The sequence below is a fragment of the Toxorhynchites rutilus genome, chromosome 3, assembly GCF_029784135.1.
Source record: "Toxorhynchites rutilus septentrionalis strain SRP chromosome 3, ASM2978413v1, whole genome shotgun sequence".
In the NCBI taxonomy this organism is placed as follows: domain Eukaryota; kingdom Metazoa; phylum Arthropoda; class Insecta; order Diptera; family Culicidae; genus Toxorhynchites; species Toxorhynchites rutilus.
The window spans coordinates 153,121,619-153,146,739 of record NC_073746.1 but is presented as its reverse complement, the minus strand read 5'-3'; the positions used below and the strand labels follow the sequence as shown (position 1 = coordinate 153,146,739).

General features: G+C 40.2%; 1 protein-coding gene across 1 annotated transcript in view; it reads left to right on the top strand.

Annotated features, from left to right (window-relative positions):
* The window catches only part of LOC129777114 (neurogenic protein big brain), a 30,867-nt gene extending 8,444 nt beyond the window's left edge, over positions 1 to 22,423 (top strand). Inside the window, exons 4-6 of the mRNA XM_055783186.1 lie at positions 18,584 to 18,791; positions 20,307 to 21,070; positions 21,212 to 22,423. Coding sequence (XP_055639161.1) covers positions 18,584 to 18,791; positions 20,307 to 21,070; positions 21,212 to 21,683 — 1,444 coding nt within the window. The 3' untranslated portion in view covers positions 21,684 to 22,423. The remainder of the gene's footprint in view (positions 1 to 18,583; positions 18,792 to 20,306; positions 21,071 to 21,211) is intronic.
* Positions 22,424 to 25,121: the final 2,698 nt, after the last annotated feature.

Below are 25,121 nucleotides of genomic sequence, written 5' to 3'. Positions count from 1 at the left end.
TTCCGATCTTCTTTTGTACTGCTCCGTTCCGGAGAGAATAGGATTGCAGAACAAAAGTAAGCTCTTTGCGCTTTGTGAGAAAATAAAATCGGACTTAGAAATGATGAATGGCGTTCGATAAACAAATAGAGAATTGGCTTGGGCAATGAAAGGATTCAGGGAAAAAGTGTGGAAAGTGAAATGTGTCACGTCACTCGATTGCGACACAATCGCTGCAGCTGGGACCAGGGATTAGGTAGCATTTCTATTTGTGCAACGACCAATTCAACCCAATCGAGTCACGCTCGATCTTGCCCAACTGCAACTCTGATTAATTTCTTATTATATAAAATAACCCCCCCTGAGGTGTGCATTCGCTGTAACCAGCAGCAGTCTCAGTTTGCACCTGGCAGCCCTCACTCAATCCAACCATCCTAACCCGTGCAGCCGCAGCGGCAACGGACCGTGAAGTTAAGTGGAGAAGACGGGAAAATTATCATATCGAAACAAAAGTGGCAAGCTGACGAAGTCGGGCAAGATTCGGGGAAGCCTTTCGATCGAGGTGGACTCGCGTGTGTTGTTGGGTGACTCAAAGAAGCCTCAACAAAGGCAGCTCATAATGGCCGGGTGGCAGTCGTCAGCTCATCACAGCAGCATAAAAAAATCTTGTAGCATTTTTTCCTCAGCTCTCTCTCTCTCTCTCTCTCTCTCTCTCTCTCTCTCTCTGCCCAGCCTTGAAGATTAAAAATGCGCGCGTTCGGCAGCTGGCGTTGAATTCCTGCAGACAAAGTTATCTTAATGGTTAAAAATCATCGTCTGAGATCTAGTGCAAGCTGTTTTGGCTTTTGAACGCGTCGGAATATTCGTTAAAAGTAGACACGGAAAATTGACCTGCTTTATGTGGGTCGTCTTAAAAAGAAGACTGTGAAAGATTTGTTCTGATTCGAAAAAAAAACACAGCGCACATCTGCGTGGGTCTATTCTCGAAGACGAACGACAACTGTTGCTTTAGAGGGTGGAACAAACGGGCCAAAGAAGTACAGTTCTTTCCTTCGCCTTTTGAACAGAGCTTAATGAGAAATTGTTGCTGATCGAGGATTGAGAAAAATAACCAATGACATCTACTGATTTACGACCATTTAGTAACACTCTGGAAATGTACCCGATCCGAATGAGGTGACGGTGTGTGATGTTTAGATGAACAAAACTTATTACCAAAACCACTAATTCTCGCATTTCCAAACAACCATTGCCGTTAATTTTCCCCCCTTAATGGCCTATTAGGACGGTCACCCGCGATTCTGAACGAACGGAGTGTAAATATGGGTGACATACTGCCTAAAAGAACCATTAATCTTCATCAGCTGAACCTCGGGATAATTGCTCTGCTTCAGCAAAACCAATGAAGTCATCACGGGATGATCTGCTCCCAGAATCAAAACAATCCCCAATTTATAGCCAACGCGTGGGGTCGCTCCGAACGCCGCATTTCGACACAGCGCACAGATTCGAGAGCCGAATCGAGGCGCGAAGCCAAAAACAAAAACAGGAGACACGCAGCAGTTCACGCGCTGGTGAGCTACGAAAGGGGATCGGGTGGGGGGTTGCATGGTCAGGATCTAACGAGACCACCTGCTTCTGTCCGCGATATAGCCACCGACACGTCGGACATGGACCCTCATTGAAATGCAACCCGTGTGTGTTTGTGTCGTACCAAGTGGATGGATATGCAACAGGGGCACACTTTTGCCGCTTGCTGGTCCGCTGCCGTCATAAACTGGCGCTTGAGACGACGCTTATTTTTATTCTGGAATTGTTTTTTCTTCTTCTGTCGTTTGTTCTGTTGTTCTTCGGGAGCAGTCAGCCAGCCTTTTTATGGTCGGATTGTTTTCGATAACTTGATACTGGCACTGGCTCGATGCATACTGGATGAATTCCAATGCGAAGAAGGGAATAACTGTTGCTGAAGTGTCGATTCCATGACAAGCTTATTTATTGTGTCACCTCCAAAGTAGGTATCTCTCGAAATAATACACTTATACCAACACGAATAATCTAATAATCAAAACAATTGTCAAACTCAATTCCCAGTATTGACTTCAAATATTCCCCTGAATTCTCTTTTATGTTTTTCATCTAATAAAAATGCCTCGAATGGTGTGTAATTTGGGTGTTAAAAAAAAGATCAATGGATGTTCAATCAGGTGAATACGGTGATTGTTCGATGATACTTGTTGATTTTTTGGCCATGAATCCGTTCACACTTGTAGCTTTGTGGTAGAATAACCATGAATCTTTTCTCTGTATTAATTATTTTAAAAGGGTCGTCTGATTTGGAATTCTGATGAATATTCCAAATGCAGAGCACTGCGATAGTCAACGAGAACAGTCAACATAACTTTGATATTTGCCTTGACGTGTTTCTTAGATTTCGGCTCAAAATAACGGCGCCATTCTGAAACCTCGTTTGCACGTCAAACCCGTAAACCCCTATCTGATCAACATTTGCATTTTTTTGATGATGAAACATTTGCAATCGTTTCATGAACATAAAGTATTAACTGATTTTAGCATGCCATTCATATGCAAGTGTTTTTGAAAAAAATTAAATCGTAAATCGTAAATTGTAAATCGTAAATCGTAAATCGTAAATCGTAAATCGTAAATCGTAAATCGTAAATCGTAAATCGTAAATCGTAAATCGTAAATCGTAAATCGTAAATCGTAAATCGTAAATCGTAAATTCGTAAATCGTAAATCGTAATTCGTAAATCGTAAATCGTAATTCGTAAATCGTAAATTGTAAATCGTAAATCGCAAATCGTTAATCACAAATCGTAAATCACAAATCGTAAATCGTAAATCACAATTCGTAAATCGTAATTATAAATCGTGAATCGTAAATCTTAAATGGTACATTGAAAATCGTAAAACGTGAACGGCAGTTGGAAATCGTCGAAAATAAGTCAGAAGTCGCAAAAGGTCCTAAGTCTTCTGTAGCAATTTCAGCGATTCGACACACAAAATTACACTAGCAATACATAATTTGATTCATCGTAATACATAATTGTAAATCGTAAATCGTAAATCGTAAATCGTAAATCGTAAATCGTAAATCGTAAATCGTAAATTCGTAAATCGTAAATCGTAATTCGTAAATCGTAAATCGTAAATCGTAATTCGTAATTCGTAATTCGTAAATCGTAAATTGTAAATCGCAAATCGTTAATCACAAATCGTAAATCACAAATCGTAAATCGTAAATCGTAAATCACAATTCGTAAATCGTAATTATAAATCGTGAATCGTAGATCTTAAATGGTACATTGAAAATCGTAAAACGTGAACGGCAGTTGGAAATCGTCGAAAATAAGTCAGAAGTCGCAAAAGGTCCTAAGTCTTCTGTAGTAATTTCAGCGATTCGACACACAAAATTACACTAGCAATACATAATTTGATTCATATTTCACAATTGTAACAATCGCATAACACACTTGACATGAACTGAAAAAATCGAGGACTGTTAACCAACTAAAGACAAGTTGCACTCTGCTCCGCGTCAGAATAGATAATTCTGTAAACTTAGCGACAAACAGAGTGTTGACAATCCCTTCGTTCGTTGTCTTTCAGAATGTCGATTCCTTGTATTTTTATCACAGAACACATAAGTCTAAAGTTTACGATACCGGAACTCGTTCATTTTCGATCAGTGTTCGCCGCACTGCATTCGACTCGTTTTACTCGACTCATGAACATATAATGTTTTTCTGGCAATATCAATCCTTCCATATACCAATACAGGGCCTCTCGCCCATCGATTTCGATGCACAGACTGTTACTTATATTATGTTGAATATTTGAAATTTATTATCATAGCAGTGTGAATCGATCGCGGGGCTGCAAAATCATATCATCCTTTGGGTTGTGTCTTTCAGGATATTTTTTATTTGGGTTAGTGTAACAAATCCATCCACGATGACATGAAGAAAACTATTCGTTTTCGGTGCAGGAGTTCCACAGAAAAAAAAGACGGTCAACATCCTTTGGTTTTAAATTATAAAGAACCCACGTTTCTTACTTTTGGATAATTGAAACGTATGCAAACTTTCGGAAATGGCTTGGTGGTTAGCAATGTCTCCGATTCAGCGCCTTCGAAGGTTTTGATCTTCTTTCACGCGGACTGTCGTCAACGTCGAAATCACGTCTTTTGAAGGACGGAACAGTTGATCAATCGGCATTCAATATCGCTGCAAATTCTAATTGAATTTGACTACAATCTTCAACTAATTATAACTGGAAAATTTTGCGTACCAATTCCACAATTATAGTTTTTGCATAGTCAACATATCCACAAGCAAATGATGAGTTTCCGCTGCACTTCTGAATACAATGAACTTATGTAATGAAACTTCTCGCAAATGATTTGTAATCAAGGCTTGACACTTCCAAAACTAAGAAACGGAAATGGTTTTTTTTTTGGGTTGTTCCTTCCACTTCATCCGGAATTATTTTCGATTGTTTCAAGGTGAAGTAGAATCGAAATATTTTCTACGTAAACTGATACATCGATTGATCTGGTTTATTCATTCCTTCTGTCGTGTCCTCTCAGTTTCAAAAGCAAATGCATTCATTGACGTTCATATTCATTATCATCGCCAGAATGTTTAATTTCGCTTGCGAAGAGACGCTCACAGATTTCAATTGGAAACTTCATTTAACCAAAATTGATTGGCATAGCAGTCACGCTCACCACTACACCACAAGCACCATCAATCGATTACTCATGCACCGTTTTCATTTGTTTAAGTGAGTACGTTTCGAATACAACATCGAAACTTTCATTGGAATATAAATTTGTCGAATTGATTAATGTTTCAATTCACTCCGAAACTAACGATTAAAAACTTCGCTCCGCTAGACTCAACTCTGAATATAACAGAGCATGGTCTTTTCAGCTCTGTGATAACAACAATAGCAAACCTTCTGGATTAGGTGAAATTTAGTACAGAGCTTTTTCTCCGTCCTTTTAGTTGATTTAAATCCTCAGCATTTTAAGCTGCAACAAAGTCGGATTCATTCGAGTACATGTTTATCTCATCAATACACAATGTAGCCTTTTATCATCAAAAGATATTCCTTTTGGTCCACTCTTCAGCTGGACCGTACGGCGGGATAGTTGATATAATGATTCCATTGTTGTGTTATCAATAGCACAAATTGTCCGATGTTTCTAGTTCCATGAAACAGAGCGTGTTTAGTCGCTTGAGAATCACCCGAAAATTATTCGATCATAACACATAAATATGATCTAAATGAGGGTCCTGATTTTCGAACTCACGACACGTAATCATCTTGGCTACGAAGACTCTCTGAGAACTTTGATATGCTCAAGCTTTTCGTCATTTTTTTTTTATGTCGTTCCGGACTATTGATCATTGACTATTTGTTTCCTTAAAATCAATTCAAATCAGTCAGAAGCTAAGTTAATGCTTAACAAAAAAAACTACTGGTGGACATACTTTGCTTGACAGGACAGGTCAAATATTTGACACTTTTTGACATACAAAGTGTGGTTTAAATGCGGTACAAACACTGTTTTGTTTGTCACTATCCAATTATCAAAGGTGGCAAACAATGTCAAACATCGGACATAGAAAAAATTCTACTGAAATAAACGTAATGTAACCATGTACTGACATGTTTGACAAACAGATGGAAAAAAATAGACAGACAAAAACTAAATATTTGCTCGTCGTGTTTTGTGTCAAATATATTTGATCAGTATACGTTGATCAAATTTCATCTGTTAATAAATGTCAAAAGTACAGCTTCGGCCAAAAAGTGTACCTTCACCTTACGAGATTAAGAGGTTACATAACGTTTGTTTTTTTTTAATTTCGCATATTTTGTCACATTGCATTGTTGGCAGATCTCTGAATTTTACTCCTGAGTTGCAAAACAAAATTCTTCCGAATGAATTTTCAACACGTTGATCGATAAAACAGAAGAAAGCGTTAAATTACACTGGTTTCGAACAACGCAAAATATATATTTGTCAACGAACAAATTCTGTTGTTGAGTTGTGATAAAACAGCAGATTGCATCTTTCAGTACAAAGCTAGACTCCGGAGCCGTCGACTGTTGTAAATGTTTCAATTTTGAAACATTGAAGTTCCATGATACTTTTTAACGTTTTTAAATATTAGATGTGAATCTTTTGTCCAATGCTGTAAGTGCATTTATTAGACATAAACTTATTATCGTGCTATTTTTCAATTACACCGATTTGTTTGAAACAAATTGCAAAATCATGCATCTAATCCGATAGCGTCCCAATTTTACAACCCACTGGTTGAGAATTTATTTCATGGGGATTCCGTTTCTCCTTCCATAGGAAAACCTTTATCCAATTTACCATTTCCATTGACCGCCAGATCATCCGCCCGACCTAGTTGAAAAAATCCAATACGAGACACTCCCATATTTATAGCTCGACAAACACCATATCGCCTTCCCGGACACAAAAGACGCAACCAGGATACACTTGGAATACCGGACCGAACCGGAGATAAAGCGGGGAAAGTTGTCCCACGCCATTAGCCTTTGGTTGCATAAATTTGAATGGTTTTTTTTGCTGGTGGGATAGAAGGAGGATCGCTATTTTAGCTGGCGAAAACGAATACCGAAAACATTTCGCCACGGAACCGGCAAGTGCCTAGTTTTGGTTGTAAATTATTTCTCATAAATCGGCACAGTGCATTCCAGTCGTGAAACATGAGTTGTGTGTTCTGATCCCGCCGAACACATGCTCCATTTGCTGGGTGTGTAATTCATCAATTCCGGGAAAGATGCGCAGCATCACTGCGTTCCGAGCTGCAATCTTTCGTCGGTAGCAATTATTACTTGTTTTTGAGGCGTGACAAGCCGCCTGGTAGCTGGGGAAGACGTAGTGAACGAAAAAAAAGGAATGAAGTAGTTTAACCTCTCGTCAACGATATAACTAAACGTATGTATTCCCATGAGCGACAGCAAACAAGCAGTTAATAAAGATCCCTTAATGTCTTCTCACTGAAAGGGTCTTGCTGGAATTAGCTCCCACGATTAGTGTGCCTCCGACTACCGTGACGCAGTGTGAAATCGATTACGGGATTTGTAACTCTATTTTCTCGTAAAATTACACAGTTTTTCCCCACCCGACAGTGCTTCTCATCTAGAAAAACGCACTTGAACACCACTCGAGTGGATGCTGGGAAAATGGAAGTGAAAATGGGAAAATTCCCAGAACAAGAAGATGAAGTTCTCAACATGGATACTTGATATCCGCCCGAACCGTACCCGCCGGGTTGCGGTTTGCTTGTCACGATGTGAATCAGACAATAAAGCACTTCGGATGGTGGAATGAAGAAGGACCCCTACTTGTCTGCTACTTCACACGCAATATTTTGGCTCTTTTGCGCCGGGATGCGCGGCCGAGTTTGAACAAGACACACTCTCTTACAGATCACAGCTCATCGCATTCTGTGTTCCGACAATGTGTGTGTGTGTGCGCGCGGATATTTGTCATCAATGCCGGGATGGCATTACATTCATCTGCCACCAAGAGCTCTGGTTGGCTGATTCAGAAGAAGTCGTTATTTTGGGGGACTGTTTTTTTACATTCCACCGAGCGAAACATGTGGTAGCGCTCCGAAACATATGTATCGTGCTTTGAACTCATTCGAGAATTATATCAGATCTTGATTGAGGTCATTGATGGGGGAATAGATCAAATGACGATGGTATTCGAGGGTGTAACAGTGCAAGCAGTTCACAATCCACATGAGAATTTCCTGAAAAAAAAACAAACGTGCAGATCACCTGATTGCAAATAAAGAAGCACCATCGATGATTGCTTGCCTTCAAATCCCCGTGACAATAGGCAGGAAGTGTTCATCCCTTTTGGGTCTCCACATCCCAGGTGTCTTTTCTCAAAACAACTTGCTCCGAATGGAGGGACAAAATATGAGTATTAGATTCTTTAAAAAAAAGCATGCAAACAATAGCGCAGCAAATGGAAACCGGAATGGAAACCCAACACCTTTCATCTGTGTTTGCGTGTACCATTCTCGGTACGAATAGGTACGCCGCGTAATGTCCCGGAAAAAGGACCAACCAATGATAGAAGGGAAAAAAACACAATAAGAGCCATGCCATTTGTGGTGCCGCTCCTTTCGAAAACGACCGAAAAACACTCGTGCATACTCCGAAGGAGGATCAAAATTCCTGCGCTGCACAGAACCGGACGTGAAACGGAATGGGACTCGAAAAAAAAACCGAAAGTTTGGTGGTGTCAAACAGGAAAAACTTGCTCGCCCAAGACACCTGCCTTCCTTTTGCTTGTTTCGTCGGGAGATTAAGTGACATACCCTGAAGTGGAACATATATATTGTTGAGAAAGTAATTACGCGGACGCTGGTCTTATCGTAACGATATCATATCGTTGTGCCCACGGTTGTCGCACTGTTGTAAATTTATTAATTAGGGAAAGGTTACGAAAGAGAAACTTTATTGCCAACACTGGACGCCAGGCACTGGATTGACGTAGGGTGTGGGGTGATTTGCATCATCGATTTCCTCATTAATGGAGGTTGTTTACAATTAAAATGTAAATCTTGATTACCCGAGCGCCTGTCAGCGTTCGCAAGACGCCGCAGAGAACGTGAAGATTGATTGTAAAGGTTCAAAGTGCGGATGTGAGACTAATTTTTTTTCCTGTATTATAGTGTTGAAACACTTTTGACTGGTTCGTCAGTTTAGTTCCATTTTGGAAAAATGTCGGGAGTGAGAATTGAACTCGCGAACTTTGGCGAGAGATACGGATCTTACCACTACACCAGATCACCTCAACACTAATTTACTTTAAAAAAACGATAGTCTCTCGTTTTAGAGTATACTCGGTTCCCGGTTTAGGGCGTACTGTAAAGCGGTTTATGAGAAGGTACAAATTTAAGAGAAACATCATTCGACACTATAACTTCAACAAAATATTGCTTAAATAACCACTCAACCAAACCAATCGGTAAGCCATGTCTGGCGAATACGGCGAGTGAACCAATACATCACTCTAAATGATCTTCAGCATTTTGCCTAGATGTTTACTTTACCTAGGGGCAATCGTTCCTTTGATTATAAAGTTCATTTACAGTCGGCAATAGATAGCATGAACCATTTCAGGTTTGAGATGAAGAACAGAATCAGAAACTTCTACCTTGCGACTCCACGACCAATACTTTGTGTTCTTTTCCCTAAAGTTTTGCTTTTTGCATTCACCATCCATATTTTTTTAGTTGGGTATCCAAGTTATAATTATCGAAATAAATCAATTCTTCGTCAGCTATTACGATCTGACATAGGAAAGTATAATTCTCATAACTACCATTCCAAAAATCGAATGCTAGAAATGTTTCGGGTAAACGAGCTGCGACCAATGATTAACACTGGGTGATCTCCGGAATATTTTGTTTAAATCCGTCGATTGCCATTCAGCTTGAGTTTAGTATTCGTCCCTAAATGTTCGTAACGGATCGTGCTTTTTTTTTTGAAAAAAACCTCGTATTTTATCATGTCTATCTTCTTCTTTTCGAATTGACTCAACAAAAATTTACAAGTGCATATCCTCTTGAAGCTTTGTCCACTGATAATACGTACGAAAGAAATCATTTCGAGTTTTTTGTGTGTTTTCATAAAAGGTAGCACGCATTTCATGAGACACTATTTTTGTGCAACTTCGAGTTCATCGTCTTGCTTGTGTTAACCCATTAGTGCCCAGCGTATGAAATTTAATATGCAAAAATACCCGTTTTTGAAAAACTGTTTTTGATGAATCTAAAGTGTTAAGCGTATTTTGAATGATACCACATAACAATTTAAAAGTTGTTTTTTTTTGTGTCAGTGTCATTTTATCTGTCATTTTTGTTGTTTTGTTGTGCTTGCAAAGTTCGAGTTTAATGGAGTCGCAAAAGTAAACATAAATTTATCAAAGTTTTACCTCTTAAAGGTTTCTAAATTGCTCAAACCTGTGACACAACACTACTAGACGAGTGTAAAAAATGATATCTAGCAAAAAATCCGAAGAAAATTATGAAACCGCAAAAATATCTATGTTTACTTTTGAGCGTATGAAATTTTATACGCTGTGCAACTACCCGATAATCTGGAGGAGCTGTACAATTATCTGATTGATTTGGACGAAGACGCTAGTGTCAACAAATGATATTGACTTTGTCATCGTGCCCCCAAGCGGTGGGGACAGCGATGGAATGCTGGAGATAGTGACTCGGAGGACGGCCCTTCCGGTTTTGGCAAACAAGTGAATGTCGAGAGCAACATTGAACGAGGCCAATCACAAGAATGCTCAAGCAGCAAGAAGTGGAGAGCCAGACACTGAGAAAAAATGACCTTAAATTCGGATAAGTGACATAAATCCAGCAAGGATCATGCAGTTCATGTTCATGCAGATCAAGCCTAAACACTCGAAGTCATCGGAAGTTAGATTTGACGGAATAAAGCATTTCATTAATACGAATCCAACTGGTACCGAACGAAGGGGTGCGTATTGCAACCGATGTACGACGTATATTTGCTTGAAGTGTGGTGTGGGTTTGCACCCTTCGGAGTGCTTCTTCCGGTACCATACTCAGTGATACTAGATCCAATACACTGCCGTTCTACGCATAACTGTACTATGTTCTATGCAATCCCTATGAACCGTGGGACAATTATGCATAGAACGACAGTACACGAAAGTGCCATGAAAATGGTTGTTGAAGTTGGATTTTATGAAATAAAACCGTTTTGTTCGATATTCAAATGATTTCCATTTTTGATCCTGTATCGGCTCAGCGTATTAAATTTTATACGTCAGATATCTCAACTTCCAAAGAACTCCAAAACCAAAATATTGCGTTTCCCCCCCGTTTCGTGACAAACCTAGATGGATTAGAAAGTTTCGTGCCATTTGGATCAAGTTCTTGTACACCTGGACAGTAATGGATTAAAAACCTTGGCTTTCGCTTCACTGGTGCAAATATATCCACGAAAGCGAACCTTAATCTGCCACGGGCATATCCTCGGGTTGTGGCTAGGTAAATTTCTGACCAGGAAGCTGTCTGAAATCCATTACCATGTAAGTTTCTACGCGAATAAGCAGGCAGCCTTGGCAACAGGACGCACAACCTCTGAGCGCGAGTTTTGATCACTAGACCCTGCTTCAACGTCCTGTTTGGTTATTCGCTTACTCGGTAAGAACGAAATCCTGCTCTCAGAAGGGTTCTTCCAACGGTACTAGTCCAGAGTTCACTTTGATGTTTTTCAACACTTTCCAATTCAGCTGATGATCATAAGTTCCACGACAACATTTCGTTTGATCCGCACGGTCTACGCATAAGTTCCACTACAATATTTCGTTTGATCCACACGGCCTATGCTCGAGGAAACATCTCACCACCGGAAAACTACTGCTATATAAACATACAACTGTCGAAAAATTGGGTACTTAGGTATTAACGCCACCGGCGCACAATTTTTATATAATTTTTTTTTCTGTAATGAAATGTAAACTGAAACCAATGTAATGGGGGCGAAGTCCACATCTAACGAGGATAAAGAACCGAGGCGTCCCCAATCCGTCGAGGTGATGCAGATGATGGTCGCTGACCCGCCGTCGGATGCGGCGGCCTCTCGTAAGCAAACCTGTATTCCACCGATTACAATTGCCGATTGTTTGAAACATAGGAGAGGATCATTTTGTTAGATTCGACCGAGTGTTAGCGAGCGAGGTCGTCGCCATTTGCGCGTGATACCAGCAGACCCAAATAACATTATTTTAGGATCATTTGACCAAATTATCTGCTTAGAGTCACCAATTGTCCAACTAATGCGATCTTGTGCCCGCTTAAGCCGTTTTTAGATATTTTTCTCTGATAGCCATGGTTTCTCATGTTCCACTTTATTTATGAAGTCGATATCTTGAGACTTTATTTATGAAGTCGATATCGCACTGTCTGAGGTGTCTCGTGGATAGGAAACTCACTCTCTTTTTGTTTTGAAATTTTGGAAACTGATAAACCTTAAAATAGAAACTTTGTAAATTCGAGAAGTGGTCTTTGATGGACGGCGCTGTTGGCATGAAAGAATCACTTTTCTTAAACTTTTGAACTATTTTAGCAATCGTATCTTCGCTCAGTCGGAAGATATCATCAATTTCACGGTAGCTATTGCCGATGGGATGGTGCTCTATTATATGTTTTGGGACACTTAGTGAAATTTGTGGCTTTTGAAGCAAATAACACCAATCAGGAAACATTTCAAACAAGGAAATAACAACTGTATGCAAGGTTTACATTCGACAAAATGACATGAACAGCGTAGTACACAACGAAATGGTACTGAGCTTGTTTGGGTATATTTGGGTGGATAAACATTTATCTGTATGTTTTGTTTTCGTTTTAGTTTCTCACGACATAATTCCTTGAGGTAAGGAGAATTTCAAGTTACATTTGATTAGAAAATTATGAGTGCTACAAAATTTATAATTCGTTGAATAATTCTAAGAAATGTAAAATCATGGATAATACATGAATGGATTTTTAGCTCAGTTTCGAAAACCGGACCCTGCGGAGTACTTTTTTAATTTGAAAAAGAAGGTACCCATGTCTTAATTTAAATTCATTCGAAATAAATTTCATCCCTTTAAAAATCGCTCTTCAAAGGTATCTTTAATAACAAATGCTTTATGTAGACATGTTTCGAGTTTCACAGAGAATCATCTCTATGGCAACACTCGAATTCATTCCATTTGTGAATTTCGTTACCTCTTCTCACAAATTCAAACAAAACATAAGTCAAAAGATTGTCAGCTATCACGGACTAATCGGAGTCCATTACGAATCGTTACCCTTAAAACTTTAAAATCAGCTGATGATGCCCATAAATACGGGTCGGAATCAAAAACCAGCAAAAGTGCAATGTCCCAGGGGTTAAAGCACTATGGTGCAGTGCCTCTTATGCTGATTGTTTACCAGGGCCCCGGGATACACACAGAGTAAAAACAAAACAGTTGTATGACTTGAACTAATGTTTGTGGAAGGACCTGTGTGACTGTGCTCCTTCTGTCCTTTCATCCTGAGTTTCCCTACCTCTCTGTGGGATGCTTCTTTTTTTCGAATCACCCATTTCTTTTTGCACTGCCAGTGAAGGGTGGAAATTTATGTGTGTCGCACTCGGAGGGGTGCGCGCTTGTGTGTACAAGTGTGGAGATGCTGTTGCGGTGATTTAGGTTAGTGTCGTAGGTCAAAATTATTTGTAGCGACGATATCGGGCTGCGAGACAAGAGGACATGTGAGTGTAGCCCTGCTGATTTCGTGGAATCGTTTGCTGTGCGGACCGCAGCAAATAATTCCCAGAATGACAGGGACACGATGGCGAGCGAGTGAACCGAGAACATCATACCCATCAGTTGTTGATAGGTGGCGGTTTCTCTGAACGCCCACATGATGTCTGTTCGATATGTTGAAGAGGAGTTATCGTTGATTATTAACTTCCTTCTTGCATCTATGTATATTATACAAATCTCCCGGGCAAATCTGTTTCAGATCTTTGCATTCGAATTTATCACAGACAAACTCAATTTGCATACAAATGTTAGCCCAAAATTAGTGAAAGTGCCTCCGGATGGAAGAAGAAAATTTCGATTTCATCTGTTTGATGGGACGATTCATCGCAAGATATTGATTATTATTTCACGTGCGGTACACATCTTACGTATCACACGCACTTTAGGTCCCAAATCATTTATCAAGTAGGAATTCCTTACTAGAAAAAAAGGGCAAGCGGCAATCTATGGCTATAATTTATCACAAGGTCATGTCGTCAATTTTGTACACTTCGTCAGGTGTTGGAATAGAGCGCAACCGGGGCTCGATTACACGTGACCGGAATGATCCACGCGCAGGCGGGAGAATAAAAACTTCAATCACGATGATTGGAATGCTACCATCAGTTTGGTCGTCGCGCCGAGCGGAAGTTCCGCTGGGGTCGAAATTGACTGGCGCCTGTTTTCAAGCGCCCGAAAACAAGTCCATTTTTCCATCAAAACAAAGCACCGTTGCCGTCGATGGCAGGAGGAAAAATCGGTAAATCACAAACAATGAGGATTTTTCCCTCCAAAAAAAAAAACAAACCACACGTACATAAAATAGCGGTTTCCTGCCGTGTGTCATCCAGTTGTGACGGTTGCATCCATTGTTCTGAGCTAGTTGCATACGGCAAAGGGGAAAAGGCTGAACATAAACGTGATTTGATTAAGGGACGTCATAAATTTCCCCGAAAACAAGTAAATTCGTGATCTGGTTGTTAATAAAAACCGACCCACACCACGCATACTCTGTGGTGTAGTATGGTGTCATCTAGACAGACAGCAAACCAATTCTTTTCCGTTTTATTGGTTTTGTCGCGCTCGCCCGCTCGTGTGTAATTACAATTACCTCCGGGACCCACAAGCCACCGCTTCCACAATGGCTATGCAAATAAAAAGGGAAACGGGCGCGCACTCGATACAAGGATCCGCCGACAGATTATCAATGAATAAGAGGATGCTGTCGTTTGATATAACTGCCCGCATGTGATACAAGCTTGGGTCGAGGGCCGTTGTTTTGAACCAATAATGCCACTTGAGCGAACATAAGTAAAATGAAAAGGAAAAAAAGGCTGACGCATGAGCAACGGATGTCATTCGATCGATGAGGGAGAAGATCCTTGTGCGTTGTTTTTTTTTCGATTACTGGAAGTGGAATATGGGAGGGACCACTCTGTGAGGTGAAAAAACCATGCCCAAATGTACCGATTCAATCGAATGATCATATGAATTGACCATTTTTTACGCATATGCTAATTAGCCTCTTGTTCGTGTAGTGACAACCAATTTTCACCCTCATCAGTGTTAATTCCGAAGGACTATTGGTGGTCACGCGACGCGTACTTATAAATGATTCGATTAGAGGTGCGACTGCTCCCGTAATATTAACAGGAATATGGTACAGTGGACCGCATACATTCGCTCATATTTCATCGTACAAACAGCGTGAGATAACCTTATTTTGCAGAAACACAGTTTAACGTTACACAAAATGTTACTCGCAAATACTTTTTTCAATGAAAAAAATATATGCGAGAGTTCCAAGCAAAACCAGAGCTTTTTTTACTAGATCATTTATGCAATAAATTGTTGAAAGTACTATCGTTTTGATCAGTCTTAATTCCATGATATCTCTCACTATTCACGATAACCGTGTGATCCTCAGCCTTTGAAAAAATATATAGGAAGTTGTGTCCAGAACACAACCGCTTTGTTGGCGTAGAACCTCGAAATTTTTCTATTCTATTCGCTTTTAGTACCGATTTCATTTTAGTATGTTTTTAGAATGAAAATATGGATAAAATTAGTATGGCTTTTTAGTAGAATGTTTAAGTGGCCCTGAAAATGGCATCCCTTTTGGGAAGCACTGCACTTTTTCATAACAATATACGATCTCAAGCGAATATAAAAACAATTTTGTTTAGTATGATCAGAGAATCAGATCAGAAAATGATCGAGAAACCAAGCACATTATCGTCAACCCGAATAACATGCAACATGACAGTTCGGGTATAATTGTATTGGTGAACTCGATCTCTAATGCGTGAAACATCTCAGTTCGAACTCATCAGCAGTGCTGCAATCCATCACCAATAATGTCACAAAAATCCCGACCATAGCCACTCCATTTCATTTCGCGACACGTGAGATACGAATACTCAGTTACGATACACACTATTTTTTTGATGAAATCTGACCAAATGATGGTTTGCTCCAATGGTTCTCACTTCCAATCATTTATGACAATCGCGATGGTTGTTTCGTTGTTTCGATTTGTATATATATATATATATATATATTCGAAAAAAAGGAATCCTGAGCCAAGTAGGGTAAATTAACAAAAAAATATGTCATTTAATTCAACCGCTTGCCAATTACTTAATACTTATTGAAAGAGATACTCTATATTTAATACTGAAACCTTATTATAAAAATTTAAAATTTTCGTTCAATATTTATTTCATACTAGTTCTTATAGAAGTATTGATGCTGTAATAATTAGAATATATATTTCAAACGAGATAAGTGATTTTCAGTCATAATATTGTTATTGAAATGTGTTTATCCCTCGCGGCAATCCACCACCATATATGCTTCATGCATACAAACTGTCACTCCGCTTCGTAGTCATGAAGAGGGATGTCAGATTTTTTTTCGAATATTTTCACATGACACGAAAATAATTCTTCACGTGTTTTCACAACCATTTTGATGGTTTGATATATTTATATGGATAACGAAATAGTCGTGATGTCAACGATATGATTGAATGACTAAAAAGTAAATAAGTGTTATTGCATAAAAACAAATGTCACTGATAAAATTCATAAGGGTTTTGGGATCAATACCTGTTCTAGCCAAGAATTCATCGTTCAGAATTTTTTTTTTCAATTTCTTCAAATTTTATTCTAAATGAAGCTGTATATTCACATCTGGCATCCTTGGTCGCAACCAGGCTTCCGAGTCTCGCCCTATTCCGACATTTCAGCAACAGGCACTCATCAAAGAGCTCATTTTGTTTACTGTCAAGTAGAAGCTCACCATTTGCTAGTGTTGCGAGAATACTTTTCTCACGCTAGTGGACTGGCTTTGGTATGGTCACCAAAGATAATCAAAGTACTAAATTTGTAGATTATCTTTATGTGAGTACCATCATTTTATACTCACAACAAATCGCCTAGCATATTTACGAAACAGCCTAGCATATTTACGGAAATTGTAATCATCTTCTCCATTACGAATCCCTATTACGAATTATTTATGTTTGTAAATTTCTCAAATTGCTTAATTCGGTTTCTATTTGAAGAATGTGTAATGAGTGCTTAAATCGATTGATTAATTTGTCATACTGTAGCTATTCCCTTGAATAAAAAGATCTTAAAACTCGTACATCTGGATGATATGGCGTAGTAGGATTTGGCAATAGAAATACATTGGAATTACAGGATTGTCCTCTAAATTTATCAATCAACTATAACACACATTTTTTCTACTTTATTCATTGCACGAACTTATACACTACCAATATAGAAATGGTCAATTGAATATTTCGTTTACGTAAAAACCGCGTTTTAAGCTTTTTGTTAGGATAGCGATGGTCACTGGGACTGACAGTTACAAAGTAACAACATAAAAAATATATGGCTATATTTTCGTATGTTTACAAAATGTGTGCTCTTGATGCGGACTGAAAGGAAAGCACAGCAAGAACAATGCGGCGATCGACGAGTTAATAACAATACAATCGTTGTCAAGTTTGTGCCCACCATAAAATCGATGTCATATAGAGTTACGATTCAATTCGACGGTCGCATATACGGTGATCGTTTATACGATTTTGAATATACACAATACATATCTCGATTAATATAATACACAATTGAGAATGAATCCGATGTTATATGCGACATTGCGTGCACAAAGTTATACGGTATCTATCAATAGGTGGCACCACTAGCATATTTAATTTGAAAACATTGCTCAGAAATGAACCTTATACCTTTATATGGCAAATAACAAGAACAGCAAATGCGTTTAGACTTAACAGACGTACACCCAAACTAGCGTTGCTAGAGAGCATTTCATTTTCGGCAGAAACCATGTCTTTTCATCCTTGTAGCGTCAAATGAGCAAATAATGTCATCTGTACCACAACGCTTTAAAATGTTCGTATGTATGGAAGCAGACATCTCTTTCTTTTTTCTTTTTTCATCTTTTTGGGATTGCACCCAAAAAAAAAGTCCAAACGGGGATTGAACCAAGGCCGGCTGGAATGCAAGACTGTTTTACACGACCACGCTATCCACATAGCTAATGATTCTGTTGCGCAGAAGCATGATAATATTACATCTCACTACAAATCGAAGTCGGCAAGTGTTTTCTAATTTTACTCTTAGAAAACCACTTTCCAACATAAAGGAGATCTATCTCCATCTCGGTCTGGGCCGTGTACATATGTGGCAAAGTAATGCGTGCTTATTTGAAACGGGTCTCTTGTTTCGCTCGTTCGTATTAATCTTATATTGCCATACCATATATACTATACAAATGCTTACCAGTATTTGAGAGTCATGATATTTTCTGTTATTTTTACGCTCATTTAATGTAATAGATCGGGATGACAAAACATGAGCTAAAAATCAATTTTGGGTGTACATTCCACAACATCCAGTTTTTATGTATTGAGAAAAGGGCTTGATAATTTCCAGCTGCACGTGACATCCGGGAAACAGAATACCCGAAACAAGTTTCCCACAAACCAAACTATTCCAAAAACGCACTCAGAACTTAATGCCGAGCCACTTTGCGAACTCGTAACCGTTTATTTTTTCCATCATCATCTCCTGCAGCTCCAATTATATCAATCTTCTCATTTCATATTTCGAAAACCGTTCTTTTTTCTCATTCCGTTTTTTTTTTCTCTCCTTCCAGCGTGACGGTTCCCGGCTACCAGGGCAACCTGCAGTCGGCGGTGTCGCACACCTCGTCCCTAGCGGTCTGGGAACGGTTCGGTGTCGAGTTCATCCTGACCTTCGTCGTGGTGCTGTCCTACCTGATCTCGACCAATTCGTACAAAAAATACTTCGGCTCGTCGGCGATCGCCATCGGTGCCGCTTACAGTGCATGCAGTTTCGTATCGGTAAGGTTACACCCCATCAAAAGTATATGTACCGTAAATTTCCCAGAAAAAAATATATACAAAAGAAAGCTCACTGTAGTTTGAATCTGATCGGAGCGAAATCGATTTCACACCTGCAATTTGTGCGGGTTCAGGTACCTCTCATCGACCGGTGAATGGGAATAAAATTCAACGGGGCGATGATTTTTCAAAGCAGATCATTAGGTAAAATTAGTTTTTGTCGGGGCACGAAAGCTCAGAAAATGACCTACTTCCTGCTACAGAATTTCAGCACGCAACTGCACTTCCATTAGAACCGATCCAAATTTTCCCAGATGGTTCGGTTTTACTAAAAATTATGCAAATCATGTCAATAAAAGCATTTACTTTGAGTAATGAGATTTTCTCTTTTCTCATAAGCAATAACCGAAAAGAAAATGACAGAAGCTTCTGGAAAAGACAAAAACCGTATAAGCAGCACAAAAAAAAAGATGGCCTTCAAGAAAAGCACCTGCCTTTTTTTTTGGTATTCTGCTTTTTGCCGGTCGTATATTGAAACCATACCTTTCGGACCACCCGCCCGGGTTTGGAGAGCTCTGAGCAAAAGCTGTTAACGAATTACTGGGTTTCCATGTTTGCTATATATTAATCTATTTTAGTGTGCCTCTGAAAGTCGCCTTGTAGGTTTTCTAAGTTCAATAACACCGAAACATACTTTGTTCTCGACATTTGTAAGAATAACGAAAGGCTGTCATCAGCTACACAAAGTTGGAAGAATGATAACACACAAAAAAAAAGTTGGATTATGATAACGAAAAGAATGAGTTTAATAATTATTGCACATTATCATAACATCTAATGGGATGAATGGCAATATTTCCGCTCAATTTTAAGAATGATCGAGCTTTATACATGGCCCACTTTCTATGCGTCGAACACGCCCTGGATATTTAAAATAATTCAACTATCCTTCCCACATACACTGCAGTGTAATTCATCGAATGGAATTTTGAAATCGCATAATCCGACCAGCATCCTCTCATCCCCTTCGAAGAAACGTGAGGGTGCGAGGGTACCCGTAGCATAAATGCAATGCATTAACTGAATGGAGGTGAAATACAAAATCTAAAAAGGATATCCTTTCATAGATCGTAAATAAATCTATTCTCAGGTATAAAAACGCCCCGTTCTATCAACTATCTCAGGGGTTTCCTGCTCTTTGTTTGTCCAAAATTTCTCCCTTCTTGTCGCAACATATATATGCAATGTTGGCTTTGTTCTCGCTGTGTTGCTGTTCCCTCCCGCATCAATCGCAACCATAACTTGCGATGATTGCAGGTCTTGCACCCGGTGAGGGTGGAGAAGAAACGTACACAATTAACTGTTCGTTTTAATATCTCTGTAATGCCGAAGCAGGTCAATTTCGAGAATAGATTCTGCACAAATGCCGTCACGGTTGTTGGGAATCTTGAGCCTAAAACGAAGTGAAAATCAACAGCATGGTAATAAAAATTTCCGCTTTCCTTCCACTTCCAGATGCCTTACCTGAATCCGGCTCGCTCGCTTGGTCCGTCCTTCGTGCTGAACAAATGGGACAACCACTGGGTCTACTGGGTGGGTCCACTGATCGGTGGCATCGTCTCGGGCCTTCTTCACGAGTTTATCTTCAGCACCAAGAAAACCATGAAAAAACTGAAGGACGAAGTCGATTCGAGCATCAACTCCGACGAGGACGTCAACTACGACATGGACATCGAAAAACCACAGCAACAGGGCAAATACCACACCTATCGTTCGGCCGGTGGAACCCTGCCCAACCAACAGCGGTACTGTCAGAGTATCTATACCGCCGAACCAACCTCGAAAACCGATCGCGTCGAGTCGATTTACGGAGGAACCAAATCCATGTACTGCAAGTCCCCACCGCTGACCCGCGCCAACCTGAACCGTTCGCAATCGGTTTACACCAAAAGCAACACCGCCTTGAACCGTGATTTGAGTGTCCGATCTGGACCACTCGTTCCCGCCCAGAGTCTGTATCCGTTGAGAGTAACTCAACCGCAGAGTTCCCATCTGCAGAACCAAAACGTTCAGAATCAACTGCAGCAGCGATCGGAAAGCATCTACGGCATTAGAAGTTCAATGCGCCAGCCAGGACCCGGAGAACGCATGCCGCAGCAAATTCCAACCCACCCACAAGCCGGAGATCCTCAAGCTTTCCAGCCGATCTATGGCACCCGCAATAACCCGAACTGCTCGACGGACGCTCTCAAGTTCGATCGGGAACCACGGGAAAATAGGTAAGCATCTCCTAGATCGTCTAATAACGGAATTGAGAAGGGTGTTAAATTTCACCCGAATTTGGCGTCTTCTAGCTTACGTTCCTTGTATAGACACAATTCTAATTGATATCTACTAACAGGTCTCTCTTCTGATTATAGTCGCGATGATTCGATGTCTTCCAAGTTTTCCCGATCGGCCCGGCCCGAATCCATGTATGGGGTTTCCGGCCAGCGGCGCGTTCAATCGGCCCAATCGGACGATAGTTCCTACGGTTCGTACCATGGATCCGGTCCGGCTATCACCCCGCCCACTCGCAATGCCAGCAATAGCAGCAGCAACTACAACGGAGGCCTAATGCTACCCAACTACGGACCTCATCCACCCACCGGTCTAACCCAAATGCAAACGGAAAGAAAATCTTCATCATCATCCCAACAGCAGCAGCAACAACAACAGCAACAACAACAACAACAACAACAACATCAACAACAACATCAACAACAACATCAACATCAGCCGCAACAGCCACTAAACCGAAGTGCATCGAGTATACAGAACTGCAACCTCCCACCACCACCTCAGATGCAAACCCATCAGGCCTACCAAATGCATCCGGTGCGGCAGAACTAGAACGAGCTCGACGAGCGTTACCCGCGAGAGCTACCCGTGTAAATTGAGTGTTTTTTCTTGTTTTTTAGTTTGAAAAAGATTTTTTAAACTAGTTAGTCCTCTTTTTTTACCCCTTTCTCTCGATAGGCCGTAGCATATGTTTATTTATTATTATTTTTTGTTTGAATGTGAGTGTACTTTCGCGGGATCGTTCGTCCTAACGTAAATAACATCGAAACCAGCGAATGTTACGATCTATAACATTAAGACTGATTAAACTACCAACACCCCCCCCCCCCGCCCTTTTTGTATGTAGAGATTTTATGTATACCCTAGAAGAAGTTGTTGATGCTCTCCAACCATATATATATGCATGAAAAAAGTTAAATCGCGAAAGAAGTTACATCATCGTCACCGTTTTCCTTTTTACAAAACTGCCACCCAGAATACAATGAGGTGAACGATAATGTCTGACTCTAGATCTTTATATAGACTGTCAATGTAACCTTTGTAGAATATTTTCATCTATCTCCAACTAGTACAAATGTATATAATTAGCTAGAATGTGATTCCATTCAATTATCGAGCAAAAAAGCAACGAAAGAACAAACAGTTTCAGCATATGCATTTTTGAATATTGGAAGTAAGATGTGTTTGACAGAATACAAATAGATTTGTTGTTTCTAATTATATTGTAAATATTTATCGGTAGAATAGGAGAAATATAAAATGAATCAATAAAGAAGTTGCCATCTAGAAAATGGATCGCTCTGTTTAATGTACATATCACACCATCTCTCACACCATTTTTTTAATCTTTCATTAGATACCATGTACCCATATACACCCAGGGTTTTTTTACGCGGTTTTTTTTGCGTGGTTTTTTTACGAGGTTTTTTTTGCGAGGATTTTCCAATTAACGCGGATTTTCCAATTAACGCGGTTTTTTACGAGGTACGTATCCCCGCGTAAAAAAAACCTGGCTGTACAGCCATTCCATGCCAACCCGATATAGTGGTTCTCAGATTTTCATTTAAATTCGTAGTTTTTTCTCCTTATCGCAAAATATCAGAACCTTATTTTATATTTTTTCCTTACGGTGCTCATTTCCATTTTAGGGTGGCCCGAAAGATATATTTTTCGCATTTTTTTCAAAAATGAGGTTTTTGAAAAATTCATAACTTTTGAACTACATTCAAATGATCGACATATCAAATTAAATCCAATCAGTACTACTCTTGCAAAAAAAAAGGTTTTCGTAATTATTGATTATTTTTGTTTTTTATAGTTTACATAGTCTCGGGACCAGTCTATATCACATCTCCCCCTCAGCTCACATTTTTCTCTTATGTTTCCTCAGAGCATATTACGGTAATTAGTGCTTGTAAGTGAACTTAGTGCTTATGAAAGAAATTAGTGCTGCACCTTATCAAGATTCTTACGTGGATTTTAGGTGTTGGGTAACGGATAGCTCAGCGGGCTGTACAACGGGGCGGGTTTTTACGGGCAGCGATTCGTGAATGGATTTCCCTGTCTACTTAGCTCTGGACGGTCCAACAGTGGTACTGCACGTGCCTCGGGTGCATTCAAATATACTTCGTATACCATTCCACACTGTTATGTGTACCACTCATTTAGTCAGTTGAACTTCCTGTCAGAAGCTTATTTGGTGTTTTGTTCGTAGTCGAAATGACGCAACATTTGACTGCTAATTACTATCGGATTTATTATCGCAATAAGCGCAAGTGCAAAAAGGGTGAAGAAAAGCATGCAATTACTGTTATAGAACGTGTTAGGAGGCACAGAAAACCGAAGCTAGGACAAGCGGTTTCATTGACGTCTGAAGCTGCTAGGACTTCATCCACTATGCTACACTTGGATGCCAAGCGGGAAATTCGAACATTCTGGACAATGAAGTTGCGGTTGTTGTATCTTATCACTTCAATTGTTAAAGAGTGTGTCACATCAAATTGCATCACGGAAAAAACGCTGTAGAAATTTATTTTTTAGGAATTATATCTTCAGCTTTCGCTTTAAAATCAGATAAGAGTGTATAGATCACGTTGGCCATGCTTCACTGTCAATTTTTCGTAAATTTGGAAAAATGTCGCCGAACGAAAAAGAGCGTCGTGAATTAATCCTGTGCACTCATTTCGAGAATCCGGAGTTGTCACATCGAGACATCGGTAAGATGCTGGGAATCGTCCAATCCACGGTCAGCAGAGTACTAAAACGATACTTCGAGAACCTAACCATCGACCGGAAGGTGAAGAACGGCAAAAATGGATGCTCCGTCAGTGAAAAAGATCACAAGCGCGTAGTTAAGCAGTTTATACGTGATCCGAGAAGTTCGGTCCGGGATGTCGCCAATAAGCTGAATTTGTCAAGTTCATTCGTCCAGCGGACCAAGCAGCGGGAGGGCCTGCGTACATACAAGGTTCAGAAGGCTCCTAACCGCGACGAAAGGCAAAACATGGTGGGGAAGACGCGAGCCCGGAAGCTGTACACCGAAATGCTGACGAAGCCGCATTGCCTGGTAATGGACGACGAAACCTACGTCAAAGCGGATTTTCGTCAGCTGCCGGGCCTGTTGTTCTTCTCCGCGCAGAGGACAAATTCAGCGTTCCGGAGGAGATTCGCAAGCAGAAACTATCCAAGTTTGCCAAAAAGTACATGGTGTGGCAAGCGATCTGCTCTTGCGGAAAGCGGAGCTCCCCCTTCGTGATGACCGGCACGGTAAACGGGTAGGTTTACCTTAAGGAGTGCCTACAGAAGCGCTTACTACCACTATTGAAGCAGCACGAGGGCCCGACCATCTTCTGGTCGGATCTCGCTTCGTGCCACTATTCAAAGGACATGTTGGAGTGGTACGAAGCCAACGGGGTCACCTTCGTGCCAAAGAAAATGAACCCGCCAAACGCGCCGGAGCTTCGCTCAATAGAGAAATATTGGGCGATTATGAAACAGGCCCTCCGGAAGAACCCAAAAGTTGTCAAATCGGAGCCGGACTTCAAGAGAAAATGGATTTCTGTTCAAAAAAAAACTACAACCTGACGTTGTACAGAACCTTATGGACGGGGTAAAGATGAAGGTACGAGCATACGGGCTTGGGCTCGAAGTATGAAAAATGGAAAATGCCAAAAGTTGTTTAATAGTTTTTATTTTACTGTCTAAAATTTTCAAAAGGATCGGTCTACTGGGCGAATTTCTACAGCGTTTTTTCCGTGATGCAATTTGATGTGACACACCCTTTACAACCCGTTTGAGGGATGTCAGTACATATATCAAACAGCCCTTTTCAGGGATTTTCAGGGTTAGGGGATTTAATATAGTTAAAATAACAGATTTCTGAACAATGAAAAAATTATATTAAGAACACAGTTGTTCCGAAAAATCACACTCCTACGTCAAACTTACGTCCGTGCCCCTAGGCTCAGACCCTTCTACTTTTCTGTATCA